Source organism: Corvus cornix, chromosome 21 (assembly GCF_000738735.6).
Source record: "Corvus cornix cornix isolate S_Up_H32 chromosome 21, ASM73873v5, whole genome shotgun sequence".
In the NCBI taxonomy this organism is placed as follows: Eukaryota; Metazoa; Chordata; class Aves; order Passeriformes; family Corvidae; genus Corvus; species Corvus cornix.
In genome coordinates, this window is record NC_046350.1 from 4,095,549 (window position 1) to 4,115,625 (window position 20,077).

General features: G+C 44.0%; 3 protein-coding genes across 4 annotated transcripts in view; 1 reads left to right on the top strand and 2 right to left on the bottom strand.

The window, feature by feature from the left end:
• PLCH2 (phospholipase C eta 2) overlaps positions 1-1,639 on the bottom strand; it is a 74,277-nt gene extending 72,638 nt beyond the window's left edge. Inside the window, exon 1 of one of the 2 annotated variants that reach the window (XM_019289760.3) lies at positions 1,464-1,639. The gene's annotated coding sequence lies outside the window, so the exon portion shown is untranslated. The remainder of the gene's footprint in view (positions 1-1,463) is intronic. The other variant, XM_039564105.1, reaches the window with a different exon arrangement.
• Positions 1,640-4,885: 3,246 nt separating this feature from the next.
• PEX10 (peroxisomal biogenesis factor 10) lies at positions 4,886-8,296 on the top strand. The gene is made up of 6 exons (XM_039564021.1): positions 4,886-5,071; positions 5,280-5,360; positions 5,864-6,270; positions 6,970-7,145; positions 7,440-7,575; positions 7,869-8,296. Exons 1-6 carry the CDS (start codon positions 4,963-4,965, stop codon positions 7,938-7,940), a joined length of 981 nt encoding a protein of 326 aa, XP_039419955.1. The 5' UTR covers positions 4,886-4,962; the 3' UTR covers positions 7,941-8,296.
• A 424-nt stretch (positions 8,297-8,720) lies between these two features.
• RER1 (retention in endoplasmic reticulum sorting receptor 1) lies at positions 8,721-17,838 on the bottom strand. The gene is made up of 7 exons (XM_039564022.1): positions 17,733-17,838; positions 14,514-14,599; positions 13,878-13,982; positions 12,903-13,002; positions 12,302-12,380; positions 12,060-12,195; positions 8,721-11,253 (listed from the first exon to the last, which is right to left on the bottom strand). Exons 2-7 carry the CDS (start codon positions 14,592-14,594, stop codon positions 11,164-11,166), a joined length of 591 nt encoding a protein of 196 aa, XP_039419956.1. The 5' UTR covers positions 14,595-14,599; positions 17,733-17,838; the 3' UTR covers positions 8,721-11,163.
• Between the last annotated feature and the right edge of the window lie 2,239 nt (positions 17,839-20,077).

A 20,077-nucleotide genomic window follows, 5' to 3' on the forward strand; every position in this document is an offset into this window, starting at 1 on the left:
ATAGGTTTATATTATAAAACTGGGCATGACAGAAGCTGTTCTGGTAAAATACTGCTTATTGAATAGAAAAAGCCTATTGTTAACTGCTGTGCCATGACAAATATCTGTATCTGGTCATGGACTCTACTCTGTGTGATAAATCCTCTGTGCCCAAAGCAGACAGCCTGTAACAAGCAGTGCTCCTGCTGAAGAGCTCAGAGCCAAGTTAACGTTTCTCCCTGTCCCCCACAGCCAGTCCTGAGGCCACCAGAACACAGTAACTCTGACACCACTCAGCCTTGGCCACACTTAGATAACTCACTGTGTCCTCGGCACTCACCGGCCTTCCCTCACACCCCCGTCCTTCACTTGCACTGAACAGTTTCTCATAGCTAATCTCACTGGGCAAAAAGTAATTCTCCCCAGCACAGTTTCTACCCCCTCAGTAAGGACAAAAAAAGCTCTCTCAATAGACAAAACTTTCACCACATTCTTTTGAACAATAACTTAACTTCGAGCTCCATTCTGAACATGGCATCAATTTCGCATCTCAAATCAACCACAAATCTTAATCTACTTCTGTTTTATTTTATAACAAGCAACCTACCTCTACCATGAAACAAAACATGGTTCTAGAAGTTATCACCCTGAGGATTCAGGGTATTTTTAAGACCTACATCTGAACCCTGAGGCATTTGGAGCATACACAGCCCTAGCAATCCAGCCATCCTTATTATTTGCCACGTCTCTGCAAGCATTACCCACACTTTTATGCCAGGAAAGAATTGAAAATTCTTTCTCTATAGCCCAGAAGAACAAGCAAAATTTTTTAAAACATTAAAATATTAAAAAAAAAAAAAAAACCCAAACATGCATATCTTTTCAAAGGGTCATGCATGTCTTTCCTCTCAAATTAAGACTTGGCTGTTCAGTCACAGAATCAGCAACATTCTATTGCTAAACTGGTATTTTATTTAAATACCTGAAATTTATTTTACATCCAACCTCTCTTATCCAAGTCAGTTTTCATTTTGGCTCAGTACACCCGGGAAAGCTCAAGGCTCAGGTTAGCAGCTCAGAATGAATGCAGTCATCTTTCATATTGAAAAAGGCAGTTGTCCAGTTAGAAAAGTCTAAACTTGAATCACAAATGTGGTTTTCTTCATCCCTACAAGCTCAGAGAATCTAAAAATTTAGGACTAACAGAATTCCCAGGTTCCTGATTTTTATGAACAAGAGAAAGTATGATAAAACAAGCATTAGACATGATGTTCTTTCCATTCTCCCTCTTTCTTAACAAAGACAAGAGGAAAAGTAGCAGCAAATTCAGTTACAGACATAATAAGGCTGTGCACACTCCTGGGATAAAGTATTATAAATTTTGTTTCGAATGCCCAAGAGTGAGCAAAAGTGTTAAAAGTACACCAAAACGACTGCTGTAAGAGAAAGTAGCAAAGCAAGCCCAAAGCAAACGCCGCACTCACCTTTGTGTGTCCCGGCCGGGCAGTGCAGACGGGCTGTCCCGGCTTCTGGGCGCGGAGCGTGCAACCTTCATACCCGGGACAAACCCGGCAGGAGGGAGGGACCTGCGGAGTCGCAGCGAAATCCCGCCCCGCTTTTACATGTTGAGGGCTCTCAGCTCTCTGATCACAAAGCAGCTTTACAGCCCGTGTTCAAACAGTTCAGCTCCAGGGTAACAAGTTCAAAGTGGGAGGAGGCAAAAGGAATCGGAGGGTGGTAACAATCCCGAACAGACGTTTCGCTCCTTTTGCATCCGTAGAACCTGTTCTTCAGGTTGGAAACTGAAACATCTGCCCGGTGCCCTGTTTGAAAGCTGCGTTCCGAACCTCTTGTCTCCTAACAGGTCTGCAGAGGTAAAATCAGATTTTACGATGCACAGACAAGTAGCCTGTGGGAGGAAAAGTTAATCATTGCTGAGCACCGAGGGTTTTTACATTTTGGACTTCCGTGTGGTAATGTCGGTGAAGCAGCACGCTCCCCTGTCAGGTCTGTTAGAAGGAAAAGCAGAGAAGCATGGCATGGAAATCAAGAAACCTGGCTGGCGAAAACTTAATCAAAACACAGCAGCTACGTTTTAAGAGATAATGGCGGTTTTCTGAAGTCACCAGTATCAATCAGAATACAAAGTAGAAGAAACAGATTTTTCTGGCAGAGCATAGTGTAACAGCTAACATTATATGCATGTCTGTTTATATCTATGTACGAATATATATATGAAAGCGTATGAAAGTAAGTTTTCTACACAAAATGGAAAGGTTTCTGGCATGCTGCACCTCCTCAGTTCAAAACACACTGACAGAACCCCCACCCTTCAAAATAACACAAAACAACTTTTAGAATATAATAAAATCCATACAATAAGTCACAATGAGCATATGCACAGAACTTACACACTTCAAGTGTTGTAACATTTGTTGGCAGAGTCCGACCTTCAGCTTTAGAAATGGTTTCCAATCTAATAATTAAGTGGTCATTAGTTGGGATTTCAGCTTTGCAAAAAAACCTCTCAAGCTCTTCTTTGGTTCCTTGACCCATAAAGTAAGAAAATCATATTTACCCACCTCAATAAAATGGCGACAAATATGTGTGGTGTTTTTATTGACAATTGAGCTGTGGGACATGTGAGATCACAGCTCTGCTTTTAAACAAAAATCAAAACACGAGAGATGGGATTGGAATTCTGAACAAAATGATCCAAGGATTGGGCAATAAATTTTAATCCTTAATATTTTTTAAATGCTACAATTTAGGGTGGCAGCTTCAAGTTTCTTATTTTATAGCAGAGCCCCAATATTTAAGCGTGAAAATGTCCCATTCCAGATCCCATTTCCCGCGGGACATTTCCTTATGCAGGTGCGCCCCCTACTGCTGAGCGACATAAAATGTTCCAATGGTTTTTTCCCTAATTCCACTGATTTTACAGCTACAGAGGGAACGCTCCGCAATTCCACTGATGCGATACACCCCAGCAAATAAAAATTCAGCAGCGCCTGGAGCAGGGACGGAGTGATTAAGAACGCTTGCTTATCTGTAAGATTCATCACAGCTTTACTCACCACGCACAACTTCTGATGCAGTTAAATTAGAACTTTGATGCCACAATCTGTGCACTAATAGGCTACTGAAAGAACTACAAATATCCAGTTTATTTGTGGTTATGTTTGGCCACAGGCCTTTCTTTGCTTCTGAACCACAGGGAGGAAAAAACTCACCAAGCTCTTGCTCTCACAGCACTTTCCAGTGAGTTCCTGCCATATCAGTCTGTAAATTCTTCAGGAAAACACCTACTTTAATTACTGTGAAAGTAGCTTTGTCAAATAAATTAATTAAATGCAGAACTGTTTAACTGCCCCTTCACTTTAGCGTGCTGCAAAACTGAATTTAAAACAATGTGACATTAAAATCTGCTAGGAAAAAAAAAAGTGTTTTGGCAAAAACAAATGTACCCGAGCTCAGAGTGTAAATATATAAACACACACACACAAACATGTATAGGCTGTAAACATTTACAGGATGCTGCTACCTTTTTAAAAATATTATCATTATTTAATTTGTTTTTAATTAAGAAAATAAGAATTTACAGAAGTTATATTATATTCTATTTAAACAGCATTATATTTAAACCTCAGGCACAGCTGCAAGAGCCTCATGGCAGGTAGCAGGACTCTGGCTGTCTCCCTCCATCGAGAGGCCAGTGAGCTTTACGACAAGAGTCACCAGGCAGCAGTCCAGTCAATTCCTTGAATTTATCAGGAATTCTGATAAGAGTCCAAATCCCACCTGTTCCCAGTGGTTCAGCCACAAAGGAACCTCCGGCAGGCACTGAGGGACTGATGTGGGGACTCTGGCACTGAAAAAGCAGTTCTGTCACACCCCCGCAGCCTACAGCCTTTATCCCCTTTTGGGATTTTGGAGATGGATGCACTGACATGTTGATGTGTTTGTAGCTTTCGTGTGGAGGTGGCCTTTGTTGTTTGCCTCATGTACAGCTCGCCAGGAAACAAAGGGCAGCTTGTTCACTTTCCCCTTGTAAACAGCTCATCTTTGAAGGGATGCAACGAGGCTTTCACAGATGTTAAAGAAGCAATGACAGGACACTGAATACACCTTCCTTCTAAATTATCCCTGAGCTGCGGAAGGGCTGGAGCATTTGTACAAGATTGTGGAGCGCTGCACCTGCCTGGGGAGGTGCGATTTGGTGTGCTCCTCGTGAAATGTGCTCTGCTCTGAAACATCCAAGACCTCATACTTTCACTGTTCTTACCTCCTCAGCTGTGATCCCGCTGCCCCATCCCGCTCCTTTTCCCTCCTCTTTCCACGCCCCTTCCCGCCCCTTCCCACGCCTCTCACTGTCCCTTTCCTCGCCCCTTTTCCCACCCCTCACAGCCGCTTCCCTCTCCTCACATCCCCTTCCCGCCCCTTTTCCCTCCCCACGACACCGCCTTCCCTCCCCTTCCCGCCCCTTTTCCCGCCCCTCACGGCCCCATTTCCCAGCCTCTTCCCCTCCCCTTCCCGCCCCTCACGGCCCCATTTCCCAACCTCTTCCCCTCCCCTTCCCGCCCCTCACGGCCCCATTTCCCAGCCTCTTCCCCTCCCCTTCCCGCCCCTCACGGCCCCATTTCCCAGCCTCTTCCCCTCTCCTCCCGCCCCTCACGGCCCCATTTCCCAACCTCTTCCCCTCCCCTTCCCGCCCCTCACGGCCCCATTTCCCAGCCTCTTCCCCTCCCCTTCCCGCCCCTCACGGCCCCATTTCCCAGCCTCTTCCCCTCTCCTCCCGCCCCTTTTCCCGCCCTTTTTCCCCCCTCAGGGCGGGGGAGGCGTTCCCGGCTCCTTCGCGTGGCCCCGCCCCTTTCCCCGCCCCGCACTGACGGGGTATCCCTGCGCGGGCGGCGGGTGCTCCGCCGCTGCCGGGGCCGCAGCTCCTCCGCGCGGCTCCTCAGGGCCCATGTCCGTCCGCCCGCCATGGCGGCGGCGGCGGGCCCGGCGCGGCTAGTGCGCTGCGGGCAGAAGGACGAGCTGTACCGGGCCGGGCTGCGCAGCGGGGCCGGCACCGCGCTGCGGGGGCTGGCGGGTAATGCCTGCGGGGGGGGTTGGATCCACCCCGAGCCCTCCCGGGTGTTCCAGGATCCGCCGGCACAGCGGGGCCCCCCGGCCCGCGGCTCTGCATGGGGGTCGGAGGGGGCGAGGGGGCTGGTGGCGTGTCCGGGAGGAATTCCCCGGGAAGGGCTCGGGTGAGCACGGATTTGGTGTAACGTGACAGCCGCGCCCCCGTCCCGCAGGTGCCCGGCCGTGGCTGGAGTGGAGGAGGGAGGTGGAGCTGCTCTCCGATGTGGCCTATTTCGTGCTGACCACGCTGTCAGGTAACGCCCGGAAAACTTCTCTGTCATTTTTTAATCGTTGTTTATCATTTCTCCCAACATCTGAAAGCTGAGAGGCCAGTCCCGCGGCTGCTGTGCTGGTGATCACCACCTGAGACTGCCCAACAGCAGTTCTCTTTAGCATGCAGGGTGGTTTGGTTTGGATAAATGCCTTCTGGTAAATCTGAAACCACGAAAGTGTCGGAGTTGGGTTCAAATGCACTTTATCAACACAGATAGATGTTCTTCTAAAAGCAATTTTTAAAAAAAAGTAGGAATGTATGACATCATGAAAAGTACCCCTGCTTTAAGCCTGAAACTGTTGCAGCAGATACTGGATGCCACCATGGTGCTCATCCTAATTCAATGCAAAAAAAATGGGCTATTTCTGAAACTGCAAAGCCTGATGAGTTGTGGCCTGAACAGCCTGTCCCCACTGCTCACCACATCCAGAACGATCCTCCAGCTGCCCTCTGACCCTGTTTTCTGTTGAAAATATTGTTTAGGTTATCAGACTCTGGGAGAAGAGTATGTGAACATCATTCAGGTTGATCCAAGCAAGAAGAAGGTGCCTTCTTTCCTTCGACGGGCCCTCTTCATTTCCCTGCACACCGTGGTACCTTACTGCCTGGAAAAGGCACTGCTGCACCTGGAACACGAGCTGCAGATGGAGGCTGAGGAATCCAGGACTCCAGAGAACCCCCCTGCACCTGGCTTTCCCAGCAGGACCTTAATTCGCAGCTGGATTCGGAAGCAGGTTGGGGAGCTCACGGAGCAGCAAAAGAAAACAGCCTCCCAAGCTGTGTATGTCCTTAAACAATCCATCCCTCTGCTGCACCGGCTCCACCTGGCAGTGTTCTACATCCAGGGCATGTTCTATCACCTATCCAAAAGGATCACAGGGATCTCATACGTAAGTGATTTTGTTTGAAGATGTGTCCACTGCAGAATTTTGGCCTCTTCTGGGGTGCCATATGTGTAAATGGGATAAGGAATTTGGCTGTGGCCGATTATACAAGCAAAGCAGAGGGGTGAGAGGCAAGGTTTTGCATTATGTGAGAGGTAATGAGTCCCTGCAGTCAAGAGGCTACAGGTAATAAACATGAATGCAGTGTCAGAAGTTAATACCCCTGTGTAACTTCAGCCTGTCTGCCACAAATACACTAGAAGTGAAAGGTGACTTGATAAATCCATGGGAAATACTGTTTTGAACAATACCTAGTACACATTTAGATACCACTTTTCTATATAAAGAGCTTAATTTTGTATTTTTAAAAAAAACCATCAGTCACTGGCCTAGAAATTTGTGTAGACACAGAGTTCCTCAACAATTCCAAACATCAGTGTGGGAAAGAGGTGTCCGACTATCTACTCAGAAATTAGTAAGGGAACCAAACCAATTAAAGCTGCAGTTTTTATGGGCAGAGAGCAGCTAAGTCCAGCCTGACTCAAGATAGTTACACCTCCCAAGAGGCAGCTGGTCGAGAAGTCCTAAAATGTCAATTTTTTGCACACAGTGATAATCCCAAATCAAGTTTATTGAAGGCGGGGAGAGGGAGAACAGTTTCATAAAACTGCAGTAACAAAATGTATATTTCTGTGAATTCTGTAGCTGCATTTTGGAGGGCTGCAAGGAGAAGATCAGAGTATCCGATCAAGTTACAAGTTTCTTGGAATAATTTCACTCTTCCACCTTCTGCTGACCATTGGAGTTCAGATGTACAGCTTCAAACAGAAGCAGAGAGCAAGGCAGGAGTGGAGGCTGCACCGCAACCTCGCTCACCAGAAGTAAGAGGTGGTTCTTACTTCCTAGGAAAGAGGTGGGAATGTCATAGCTGTCATGAACAGGGACAACACAGGAGTAATTTAGATTACAACCTGATGTAATGTACCATTTAATTAATTAGCAAAACTAATTCCTCACTGGTTTGTGCATCTCTTGGATTTCATGCTTTGGTGTTTTTGAGATCTTCATGAAAAGGGTTGATACTTGAGCACAGGGTTTATTTCAGGATGGTGTTATCAAGTATTTCTTACAGCCAGGGTAAGTGCAATTAACCCAACTGTGCCTGTGTTAATTAGGAGCACGAGCAAGGAGCCAGCTCCCGGGCGCCAGTCGCGCTGCACGCTGTGCCTGGAGGAGCGGAGGCACAGCACAGCCACCCCCTGCGGGCACCTGTTCTGCTGGGAGTGCATCACTGCCTGGTGCAACACCAGGGTGAGTACACAGCACATGCACACTGCAAAGGGCCCCTGAGCCTGGCTGCTAATGACCTGTGTCTCACTAAGGCACCCAGAGCTGAGCAGCACCCATGCAGTTGTTGAAATACAGTAACTGACATTACACAGGTGAGGTCAGTAAGGTGAGCAATTTAAACTGGGCCGGCTCAGGTGAGCTTGTACCACAGTTGGGACTGAAAAATTCTTTTCTGAAAGTAGCTAAGCAGTTGTATTTGGATTTTTTTAAACTTTTAAACAGAACTATTCAGTACGTCCCTTTTCTTTCTGTAGGCAGAATGTCCACTGTGCAGAGAGAAGTTTCATCCTCAGAAACTGATCTACCTACGGCACTACCAAATGTAAAGGAAAAACCTCCTGGCTCCTGACAAGGGCCTCAGCTCATACTCTCATACTTGTCCTACAGCTTGGGCTGGTCCAAGAAGAGGCTTTATTAAACTGGAAACTGCCTGTGCAAGGTGGCACTACATTCCTGTATGATGGAATAAAGCTATTTCTGCTTCTACCCTTCTGTCTCTTCTGTAGCCCTTGACCATATTAAAAATGGGTTTCTAAAACATGTTTAACACAAGCTTAATAGTTTTCTTCATTTTGGACAATGGAAAACTTAAATTCTCATTCTCAAAATACAAATGTAGATAATGAGTCCTCCACCCTTCTGTAACATCCTTAAGGTATTAATAAAATTCTGTGATTTAAGAGTCCCTTTCTCCTTTTTAACATAGTAATGTCCATGCTGTGGACTTCAGTGGCAAAGAACAGAAGCTATACACAAAGCCTGAGTTTAAGTGCAGTGGAAGTTCTGGTTATAAATGCCATGTGCCATTGTGTTAGCAATAAAGGAGGGTTCTGTGATTTGACAAACTGAAATCTGCTTAGATCAACAGAAGCAATAAATGCAAAGCCCCAGTAATGCAGATTGTGCACACTAATGAAGACTCAGTTTCCAAATTCAGGTTTTTCCATCACTATTAGCAATGGAGACTGCAGCAGGTATTCCAGATATTAGGGCTGTAGCTACATAACAAGTGGTATTTTCCAAAGCCCAGGGGTGTTACCAATATCCCTGAAGCACACGGGAGAAGACTGTTAGTTGTTAACATACCTTGTCATTCTTGAACGATAGAAGATGCAGAAAATTGATTTATTTTTATTTTCCAAGTACAGGTAGGGAGAAGAACCCAGGTGATCCAGCCTGTGCATCATGAGTTACAGTTTCCACAAATCTTTCACAAATGGCACTGAATGTGGACTCGGGCAGGGCCGGGTGTGCTGCACTAAAAGCACTTTTAACATGGGTATTTGAGCTGCAGAGATCCTGGTTATCCAGCTAATAATTAAATCTCCAACTTTTATCATAAAAACCCAGTAAATTTAGTTTAACTGTTCACTGTATCTATAAATGGAACAAAAATAGCTGCTGGTAACTATGTAAACCCTTCATCATCATTTACAGAAGTGATACCATCCCTTCTCACACCAGAAAATTTTCAGGAATCCCTCACCTATTTAAAACTGCCAAGGCAACAGTGGAAGAAAAAAAACCCATATCACAAATCAGAACAGGACTACTTAATGAGATCACTGCCTCAGCTCCTTCTTGAGAAAATAGTAAGGAAAAACATTTTGTTGCACAAAAAGACAGGAAGGAGGTGGTGACTGGAAGTGTTTTTGAAGCTGTCAAGCCAAGTTTTTCATGCATTCTTTAAGTGGAATTAATTTTTAACATTTAAGTGATACAGCAGAACAAAGTTTAACAAAATGCCATCAGACTTGCCCAGCCATGGTAGGCTGAGATTCAACTGGGGAACTGCACTGTTGGCCAAGCAGCACCTACAACCCATGTTTGAAAACTTAATCCCACTGGACGCAGGGCATCTGCCTTCCCAAAAGGAAGGCATGAATCTAAACTTGCCTAAACTAAACCTCAAAATAAAGTTTAGGTAAAAATGTCAGATTTGCAATGGATGTCATTAACACTCTCTTTAGTAGGAGTCATCCCAGTTGGTAATTTTAGTATTAATGACACATTTTTCTCCCTGATTCGTCCATATTCAGAAACTCCAGCAAGCCTAAAAACACCTTCTCCAAGTCAAGGCTTTCAGATTTTGAGGCAACAAACCACGAACATCCACGACTGGTACTTTTATAATGCCCATTCTGGACACTGTCTCCCTAATTTTAAGTGCTTACACTCCTGGTTTCCACACTGCTAATAAAACAAACACATGCAAACAAACAAAAAGCCACAGGTCAACGTGAGCTAAAACTACCTGTCATTTTCCCAGGATTACCGAATTGCAGAGCTCCACAAATCCTTCATTTGACAAGATCAGAGGAAAAGGTACCTACATACATTTTCCAATTAGTTGTCTGCTGAAGCTGCTGAATTCCATTCAGAATCTTCCGAGACCTAATCTTTTCCTACCTTCTTCAAGTGAATGCTCCCTGAAGAGTTGAAAAAGGCATATCATGAAGGTAAATTGAGGGCAACCATTATTGAAAAGGAGTCATAAATACTGTTAGATTAAGAGATGTATATAAAGATAGAGAACAAGTAAAGGGGAACACTGTCTTTTAATAAATTTTGGAATTAAAAAGTCACTTAATAAAACTGCAGTTGTATCACATGAAAAAATTTACATGCAGGTCATTTATCTCTCTTTTTTTTTTCCCCCCCATAAAAAAAGAAAATCTGTGTTAAAACCCCCACCACTGTCTGTTCTGGCCAGTTTGGGTACGTCCCGTGGGGCTGCATGAAGTCAGCTTCAATTACTCAAGAAACCATTAAGTATGAAAGAAACTCCAACTAATAACAATTAAAATATATATTTTTATAATTCCAGGTCCTTGAAGGAAATTGTGATAGAGTTTGAACAAAGTTCTGAGTCATCACACGAAGGAGCCCAATTTTAGCATCTGCTGGGAGATGAAACAGTGAAACTGGCATTAAAACCCAACACAAACGAGTTGCTTTAGAAGCTAAATGAGTATTTTTACCCTACTGCAAGCCCCATAATTTAGTAATTTCTTATTCCTATCTATATTTGTTTGGTTATAACTCAGTAATACCATGCATTTAGGAAACTGGCTTAAATTCTGCATCTAATTTAGGTCTACTGAATTTTGCTATGAAAACAGCACACGGCCATGAAGCAGAAAACAGCATCACGTGTGCCAGCTTACACTTTCCTCCACAGATGTGCACAGCACTTCAGGGTGATGTTGAGCAGGAGAACTATGTAAAAATATCCAACTCTAGGCCATTAACCTCTCCAGTGCAACGGATCTTGAAAGGAATACATTATCCCAAATCCATGGGATTATCCAAAGTTTCTCCAACTTCTTACAAAAGAGAATAAACTCAATGCAATTTGGTTAGAATGCCAGTTTCCTCGAGAAACTGATATTTCAGATAAAAATAGCGAGATCCTCATAAAATGAAAATTCAACTGCTTTGTCACCACTCTGTTAATCATTTTTATGAAGAAAAAAGGCATTGTTACAATGGCTCAAAATCGTTCCTTTAGTGAGCAGTAGAATTGGTCAACAGGTTGATTGCTTCTTCCTAGCTAGCAAAGGTCTTCCCCACATCCTCTTTCCCTTTGTATTTCCTCTTGCCATGTGTGAAGGGTATATATCTGTACTTTATCATGTGCTGCAAAGAGAAAACAGCAGTTGTTGAGGCAAGAAACTGAGGTAGTATTTAGGAAAAATGCTTTAAAATACACATGAAAAATTACTAAGTCCTCTAGAAAGGGAGTTCTTAGTAAAGGTAATGAAATAGCTAATCCTACAGCAGTTTAAATCTAAATAGGACTATGAGAGCAGTTTTATAAACATCAAATTTGGCTTTACCCAACAATTTGGACACTATAGGGAAGGTTACTGATTGGGGAACCACGGGAAACTTCCAGAGCACAGAGGTACTAATTCTTTACTACCCTTTCATCTTTAATTTACCACTTCAAATCACAGTACACCTGTCCAAAATTCTGAAGGTCTGGGAAAAAAATTAGTTATTTTTTTAAAATGCCAACAAACCATAAGTAATTTGTTAAAATGGTCTGAATCAATTCTCTGTGTTCTTTCCCTTTTCCCCATCTACTTTCTCACATCACCTTGTGAGAACTTCCCTTTTCACCCACCAGAGATGGTTCAACACCTCTGCATCCAAAATAGCCACAGGAAGTGGATGAGAACCCGCATAAAACCCTGATACTGCACTCTGAAGTCAAAACCTTTCGAAAGCAAGAATAAAGTTTTGTAAAATCTGCTCAACACCGTAAACATGCCCCACTTGAAGAACTAATGTTCAAAGAATTAGTTACTGAAGTTCCTCCAGTAAACCAAGTGTGTGCAGCACATTTAACCTCTGAAGGGCTCCACTGAATGGCCAGTTTGGAGCAGTGCTGTAAATCCTGACATCACAAATGCTACTCTCTGTTCTTGCCAAGATCTCACCTTGATTTGCCTCTTCATAGTGATACAAAATAGCATAATGAAGTACATCACAAGGATTGGCCAAAACACAGGAACGTTGAAAGCCTCAAAGAATGTACAAGCCATAGCAACCAGGATTCCTTTAGTGGCAGAATGCCTGAAAAACAATAGTAACAATTAATCCTTCAAGCCCAGCTACCACTAATGTCATGCAGATATTTATATTTTTCAAAAACACAACACAGGCAGATGGATGCACTCACCAGAATTTGAATTCTGGGAGCCTTCTAATGAAAGGCCGAAATTCTTCATTTTGCCTTGTAGGTAAGGAAGGACCATCATCTAAAAATAACAGAAAAGAAACCAAACCACAAACCTCCTCACAGTAGTTTTTTTACACTATTCAGATTCCAGATTCTTTTTACTTTCTATTTTAAGAAAAAAAAAAAAATCACAAAACAAAACCACGCCCAATTTCCATTGTTACACACAGATCCCAGTTAGAGTTGCTGGTTTAATGTAAGTGCACATAGATTCTTTAAAAGGAACTTAACACAGATTCCTTTAAAGAAAATAGGGAATAGGAATGCCAAGTCACTTGAGTGACCATGGGGAGAGCTTAAGTCACATAAACCTCCTTTCAAAACACAGAAAACTAATACAATATGGACTATACTCAAGTCCCATGAAAAAAGGACAAATTTTATAGCAACTTCTGATTTCAACTTGCATAGATATTTTTCAGGTCTAAGAAATACAATATAATGCTAAAGTCACATTATCTTTACACTATTGTATCAGACAAAAGGAGCTGGAAGTTTGACCAACTTTAAAATGATGGAAAAAAGGAACTTTTCCTCATACCTGAATCTTCCATTAGAGAGGGGTCTACCTTTGGCGACAGGAAAGCTATGAAGAGGTTGAGGTGGTAGATTCCCAAGGCATATGTCACAATGTACCAACCCTGCACAGGAAGGAAGAGACAAGGGTAAAATCCTCCTGAAAATCATTTTCTGATCCTGATTTTTTAACAAGATTGAACAATCTGGGTTTATTGCTTCCGCGAGAAGCTTCTCTATGTCCTCACATTGACTGAAAGGTTTCTGGGCTTGTAAAAGTATCAGGAATTCTCACTGATCAAAACAAGTCTTAGAACATGACAGGAGAGCAAATTCCTCGTGTAGTGACAGATTGAACACAAAACCTTGGTCTGGCATCCAGGTTCTCTATGTTCAAGATGTGGGCTTAGAAAGTAATAAAGAGCATAAAACCATCCCTTTTTAAATCATCTTTGCAGCATTCAGTCTCTGAAACTTTCCTAGTACTATGACCTGTAAAGGTTTCACATTTTATAATCTTCAGGTTTAGGGAATAACAGTTCCCAAGTTCCTAACTGAACTGCAGACTGGCATGGAGCAGAAACATCTGATTAGTGGGGAAATGGTCTGCCAGGCCTGCAGGGAGAGAAACGCTGACAAAGCCATTCTTTACGGTTTGCATTTTAGAAAGGAACCCCTGGCTCTGTGCATGTTGTTACACACCTCGAATATAAAAGTAAAAACTTAATTACAAGAGTTTTCAGAGATTTATTTTGTGATTTCAGATTGCCATCAGAGGAATATCCTTGAGTATTCACACATATTTTCTCTCTGCAGCAGGAATTTCTACACCCACAGGATGTGTTCTCTCCTCAGACTACACAATTTACCTTCTGCCATGTCCTGAACGATACCACACGTGCTTCTAAAGTAACAGCACACTTCAGAAACACTCTTAAAATCAAAATTCGACCAACAATAATACCTGGAACTACTTCAGCACCAAATCCAGGTCTCTCACCTGCAGTAAATAAACTCTAATCATGTAGATAAAGCTCAGCCCCAACGTTACAATCCATCGCACTGCGGTGTAGGGGGTGGATTTGTCTAACCAGGACTGGTAGATCTAGGAGGAAACACAAAGTGCACAGCTGTAAAATACTTGATGCACAATGGATAAAGCTTTTTTGAGGGTAGTATGGGCAAAAGGAAGCACTTGGGAGGAATATTTTGGGGAAGAGAATGACATGAAACATTTGTATTCTTTACTACAAATAAATTACACAGAACTATACTTACAAGCTTCTATATTTTACAAAGGCAAGAAAAAAATGTAATGCTTGGGGCATTATAAAGCAATTTAAATGTTCTGTATTTTATGCAAGTTGTTTTCCTTATAATGAACTTTAAATGAAATCTGAACTCCTCATTTTTGACAGTAACAACATCTATTTCCACTGTTCAATGTCATATATATGCCATTTAAATATTCCAGTAAGCCATTCATTATAGATATTTATCTATTTTAAAAGGCTTCAAAAGAAATCTTTTGTATAGATTTCAGCATTTCAACAACCCATCCAACAAGCAGCGAGTTCAAGAAGCTGCAGTGAGATCTGCTTCTAAAGGAGTCAGAAAAATCCTTCACAAAACCAACCTGTCCAAGTCTTGAGAAAAATCTATAGACCACAGAAGGTTTTCCATGCACAGACTCCCCGATGCTGTCCCCTTCTGACATGGTGGCTGTGGAAACAAAACATGGGACAAGGGAACATTGAAATCCAAAATCTAAGCTCAGAGCATAGTCTCTGAGCCACCATTTGCATACAATATTCTTTTGGCTCATCCTGCTTGAAACAAATTATTCTGAATGAAGTATTCTCAAAGAGAGGACATTTATGCCAAAATGAATGAAAATTCCTTGTCCAAGAAAGCAAAGAACAGGGTATTTTACAAAGACGAGACAGGATCCAGTCCATTTTGGGGAAGGAAATAAAGAAGTCCATAAAGAAATTCAAGACGAGCCCAGTTGAACACTGTCACCTTACTAAGACACAGGCTGAGGTACAACCCCTGAGCAGTGAGACTGCAGCACCTCCCTCCTGCCACCTCAGCCTCCAAAGGAAAGAACAAAACCAGAGTAAATATATTTTTTTCAAAAGCTGCTTAGGATTTTAAATACTGAGTAACTACATAGTAAAGAAGTAAGTTCAGGACTCTGCACACCAGTGGTTTCAGACTCTGCCAGAGCACCAAACCCAAAATGCTGCCCACGCTGGAATCATTCAATGAGTTTCTCTGTCTCTTGAACACCAAGAGCTGAGCAGTGACAGAAAAGTTTTATGCAAGAGCAAAACTGTACAGTCAAAGGGCCAAGAGCCTGAACTCAAATTAAAAAATTACCCAAGGGAGTTATTTTTCAGTTCATGCTTCTGCTACCAGCTGCAGAGCTTTATTTTTCTTATCAGTTAAGCTTAACTGAGTTTTACAACTCACTTCAAGATAGAAGCCAAATAAAGTGGATCCTAAGCAGAAACATTTTGCCACATCACCAAGAGCAATCCCTGGCATTACTTCCTGGAATCCTCATCTGTGGGTGGGACTATGTAACTCTGGGATACTGGGAGTACATTCAGCCCTACTCAAGAGCCTCAGAGGATAACAAATCTATATGAAACATTCATAAATTAAAAATAAAAAAGTAAAGAGTCTTAGATGCTGCAATACAGTGACTGCTGCAGAAAATTTAAGACCAAGGACAATTTGAGGAGGCACAAAAACTTAAAGCTGTGCATTTTTTCTGTAACTATCTGAAAACTATGTCCTATTGAATAATCAGAAAGTAGAAAAAAGGAGCCCTGTTACACTTCAAAAGGCAAGGAGACTCATTAGGAGGCTTCAGGAGCTGAGTCCACTTTATTCAAGCTATAGCTAAAAGAAAAGAATAGAGTAGAAAGTCATACAATACACAGACTTTACAATTACAGGCAAAAAGAAGTAATTATTCTTCTCCCCATTCTTGTCAGGGCAGAAATTATTCAGAATTCTCAGCTGAGCATAATTTTGTGCTTTATTTTGTGGGGTTTTTTAAAATGTCCCAAAGTATAAAGCTGTAACAGAAAGTTATTCAACTAATTAGAATCACAGAATAACTTACCAGAGACCAATGAAAACTCTCATAGTCTCAAAATTAATTCTACAGATACATTCACAGCAAATATGGGCTACAGGCAGACCTTACATGACAATCTTGTGAATTACCTGTGCAGAGCAAGTGGAACATCATGTGTGTGAGGCTATTGAAGGCTTTATGTTGGAGCAGGGATCTTGCTTGGTGTAAAACATTACATTATATGTGATTACGTACGATTTTTTATCATGCACGCAGTTCTTCCAGAGCAGACCAAGAAATACAACACTTCTGCTGAGGAGAAACCTTTCTGGGGCTCAGTTTAATAACAAGACACGGACTAGAATTTAAGATAATATTTCCTCTCACATTAAAACTTTGCTGAAGGAACATCCGTAATGAAAAATTACCAAGAGCAGGAGTGTTTGGCACCGCTCTGGGGGCAGTTTACAGTTAAGAACCCTGGGCAGTATTGGTTTAAGGGAATAATTAAACCTAGACCGTTGCATTCCCTCTTTCATAATCATGGAACCACAGAATAGTTTGGGTTGGGAGAGACCTTAAGCCCCATCCAGTCCCACCCCTGCCATGGGCAGGGACACCTTCCACTGTCCCAGGCTGCTCCAAGCCCCGTCCAACCTGGCCTTGGACACTGCCAAGGATCCAGGGCCTCCCCACCCTCACAGAGAACAATTCCTTCCCAATATCCCATCTAACCCTGCCCTCTGGCCGTTTTAAGCCATTCCCCCTTGTCCTGTGACTCCAGGCCCTTGTGAAAAGTCTCTCTCCATCTGTCTTCCAAACGTAACATCAGATTCACTGTTCAGCACAAGGAGCTGTGCCCACCCTCCAGCCACTTCACCACGGCCAACACTCAGCCAGACACACACAGATTAACACAACCAACGAGGGAACAGTTCGCTACCAGCAGAACCAAGGGTCCTACTAAAACCAAACCATATTACAGCAGTTTTCTCTGCTGCAAACACCACGTAAGCAAAAGCATGGCCTTAACAATTATGTTTGTCCCCGCAATTGTTACGGTAATTTCATTACAAACACCACTGATCGCGGAATTCTGAACAGCAGAACCTCGGGCAGTAAATATTTACTTTAAGCCTCACATCATCACGCAGAGGTACAGAATTTGAGGACAACTCTGCTCACGACACAGATTTTTCTTAAATGTAAAATATAAGTGAAGCAGGTAACTAGCAAGAACACATTATTCATTCAAATTACCTTATCTCATAGAGGAAATGGTTTTGAAGAGCAACACACTAAGGTGACTTATTAAGAACTAAGTGAATGGACAACCACAGGGGGAAAAACCACTGGTCACACAGACTGGCTGTTTACACTAAAAAAGGCAGTGTTTAATTTTATCCATTGCAGCAGCAGCTGAGCAGCACCTGCGCTTCTCGTTTGTGCCCGCAAGCGGGGACTTCCCCTTGCCCGGGCACTGCTCAGCCCCGGCGCGGCGGGACACCAGGTACAATGAACGGGGAGGAGCTGCGCTGCCTCGGCACGGAGCGGAGCGAGGCGGGGCCGGCTGAGGGGGCACACGAGCCCCGGGAGGCCCCGGCTGCAGCGCCGAGCCCGCAGCAGCCCCCGCGTTCCCGGAGCAGCCGCTCGCGCCGGGCCCCCGCCCGCCCGCGGGTGTCAGCGCCGCGCCCGGCGGCCCGGAGGCGCAGTGCCCGCTCCCGCTCCCACCCCGCGCTGGCCCCGGTCGGTCCCGGTACTCACAGGCGACCGGACCGGTCCTGCCTTCCGCTCCCGCCCCTCCACAGACAATATGGCGACAGCACCGGCTCCACTTCCGCTTCCGGGGCTCCGGGGCGGGGCACAGCCCCGGTGCTGCCCCGCTATTGGCCCCGGCGGAGCGGGAGGGGCCGCGGCGCCGGGCGGGGGCGGGGGGAGGTGCGCGCCGTTCGTGAGGGGGACGGGGAGCGGGCGGGACGGTAGAGATGGAGAGGAGGGAGGGGCGTGTGTGGCCTGTGGGGCGGGACGGGGATAGGCCGGTACCGGCGGGGACCGAGCGCAGGGCAGGACACGGCGCGAGCCGCTGGACGGGCCCGCCCTGCTACCCTGAGGGGGGCGCGCGGCCCCGCCCCCCGCCCGCGCACCCAATGGGAGCAGCCGCTGAGGGCGGCGCGGGCGCGCGGCCAATGGCGGGACAGCGACGGGCGGGGAGGCGGGGCCGAGGGCAGGGCCGAACCGAGCCGAGCCGAGCCGAACTCAGCCGAGCCCGAACCGAGCTCTGCCGAGCTGAGACGGGATAGGCCGAGCCCGAAGCGGGCTCTACCGAGATGGGTCGAGTCGAGCCCGAGCCGAACCGAAGCCCAGCCGAGCTGAGCCGAGCCCAGCCGGGATGCGCCGAGCCGAGCCCGAGTCGAACCGAACCGAGCCGAGCGGAGCCGCCTCACAGGATGAGGCCAAAGCTGTTGAAGGATTTAAGTTTTAACGAGTTCAGTGTATTTTATTCTGTGAGCACGTGAACGTTTGGGAATCAAAATCTGTAGGAGAAGACAAGAAATACTCGTTACTTCGAAAAAGAGGAGACACAAACATCCCTACACGTGCTGAGGTGCGTTTGTTTCAGTGGAACAGAAACACTGATAAAGGAACCCCAGGGTTCCTAATTTTTTTCCCCTGAATTCGCTGCCACCAAGCTGTTCCCAACAGTTCTGTACCGCCCTTGGGCACCACTGGGCGTCTCTCCAGCATCTGTTTTGGGGTTGAATGAGTAAATTCTTCAGGTTCAGTGGCTGCAGCATTTAGTACTAAAGTTTACACTCAGTACGTGCTCAAAAGTGACAAGATGCCAAAAAAAGTCCTGACAATCCTGAAAATCTATTGATTTAGTATTTATAGTATGCAAGTATATGAGTATACTTATTTATTTCATACATATAATAAATAGGTTAAAAATTAAATATATCAATATACAAATAATGTAATATAACATAATATATCGAACCATTTATACAAAATATATAGGGAATGTTTATATATAATATATAAAATCTATTTTAACTATTTATATATAATTACACATAAATGTACATTTATATAACTATATTATTATGTGTTACTTAAAAGACACCCCCTTAATACAGGTGATCCCTCAGCACATATTGCTTTCAAATTATATAGCTTAACATTAAACAGTAAGAACATAAATGCCGGTTTTTCAAGCAAAATAATAGGTTAAAGTTCTTTTTTTTTTTTTTTTTTGAACCTTTTTGGAATTATATATTTACTTACTTAGCATATTATCACAGATGTATGGAAGAGCTAACCAGCCTTCTGGAAAGCAAACAGGAAATATGGGAAAGAATCAGAATCCTGGAATGATTTAGGTTGGAAAGGACCTTAAAGATCATCATTGGAGGAATCATGGCTGGGCAGCCCAGGGGGCACAAACCTGGTCGTAACACAAATGGTAAAATTTGGTTCAGTGCCCAAAAAAGGGCAAATCTTTAAGGGAAGGGTCTGGGAAATCTGCCTGCTTTGTGCACGTAAGGTTTTGCACAGATTTTGAAGTTTGTTTCCTTGGTCTGAGGTTATCTCAGTGAACACCAAATGTTATTGCTGATCAGTGCACCCAGATACTTCACAGGTAGTTCTATGCCTGAAAATTGTGTAAAACTGCAGGGATTTTGAGAAAAATCTGGTGGTTTTTTCCCTCTTCTGAAATAGTACCATGAAAATCCTGAAGCAATCTGCTGGAGCAAGAAAACATGGGCAAATATTTCAAGCTCTAGGGTACTCCAGAATTACTTCTGTGGGGTATAGAATGGATTGAATCATGGTATGAAAGTTTAATCTGTCCTCAGTTTCAGCTGCAGCAGCATCAGGCCCAGATTTTTAGATCAATCCCTGGCAAATGATAATTTTTTAGTGAGTGGATTCTGTCAGTTAACAGCACATTGCAGTCTGGGAACCTTCAGAGATTCAGGTCGATGAAATGTCCAGTAAACAAGCAATAATTACAACTATCAACAGAGGAGACCAGTAATAGCAAACAACTCTGATTTATCTTCTTTTTAACAGAAAAACCAGTTTCACATGCAGTAAAAATGTTGTGA

Excerpts from the sequence above, each read along its gene's own strand:
- RER1 (XM_039564022.1), bottom strand. The coding sequence starts at position 14,594 with ATGTCAGAAGGGGACAGCATCGGGGAGTCTGTGCATGGAAAACCTTCT. Across the intron at positions 12,196-12,301 it reads CTCCCAGAATTCAAATTCTG|GCATTCTGCCACTAAAGGAA; the intron begins GTGAGTGCATCC and ends ATTGTTTTTCAG. Across the intron at positions 11,254-12,059 it reads CTATGAAGAGGCAAATCAAG|CACATGATAAAGTACAGATA; the intron begins GTGAGATCTTGG and ends TTCTCTTTGCAG.
- PEX10 (XM_039564021.1), top strand. The coding sequence starts at position 4,963 with ATGGCGGCGGCGGCGGGCCCGGCGCGGCTAGTGCGCTGCGGGCAGAAG. Across the intron at positions 5,072-5,279 it reads CGCGCTGCGGGGGCTGGCGG|GTGCCCGGCCGTGGCTGGAG; the intron begins GTAATGCCTGCG and ends CCCGTCCCGCAG. Across the intron at positions 6,271-6,969 it reads GGATCACAGGGATCTCATAC|CTGCATTTTGGAGGGCTGCA; the intron begins GTAAGTGATTTT and ends TGAATTCTGTAG.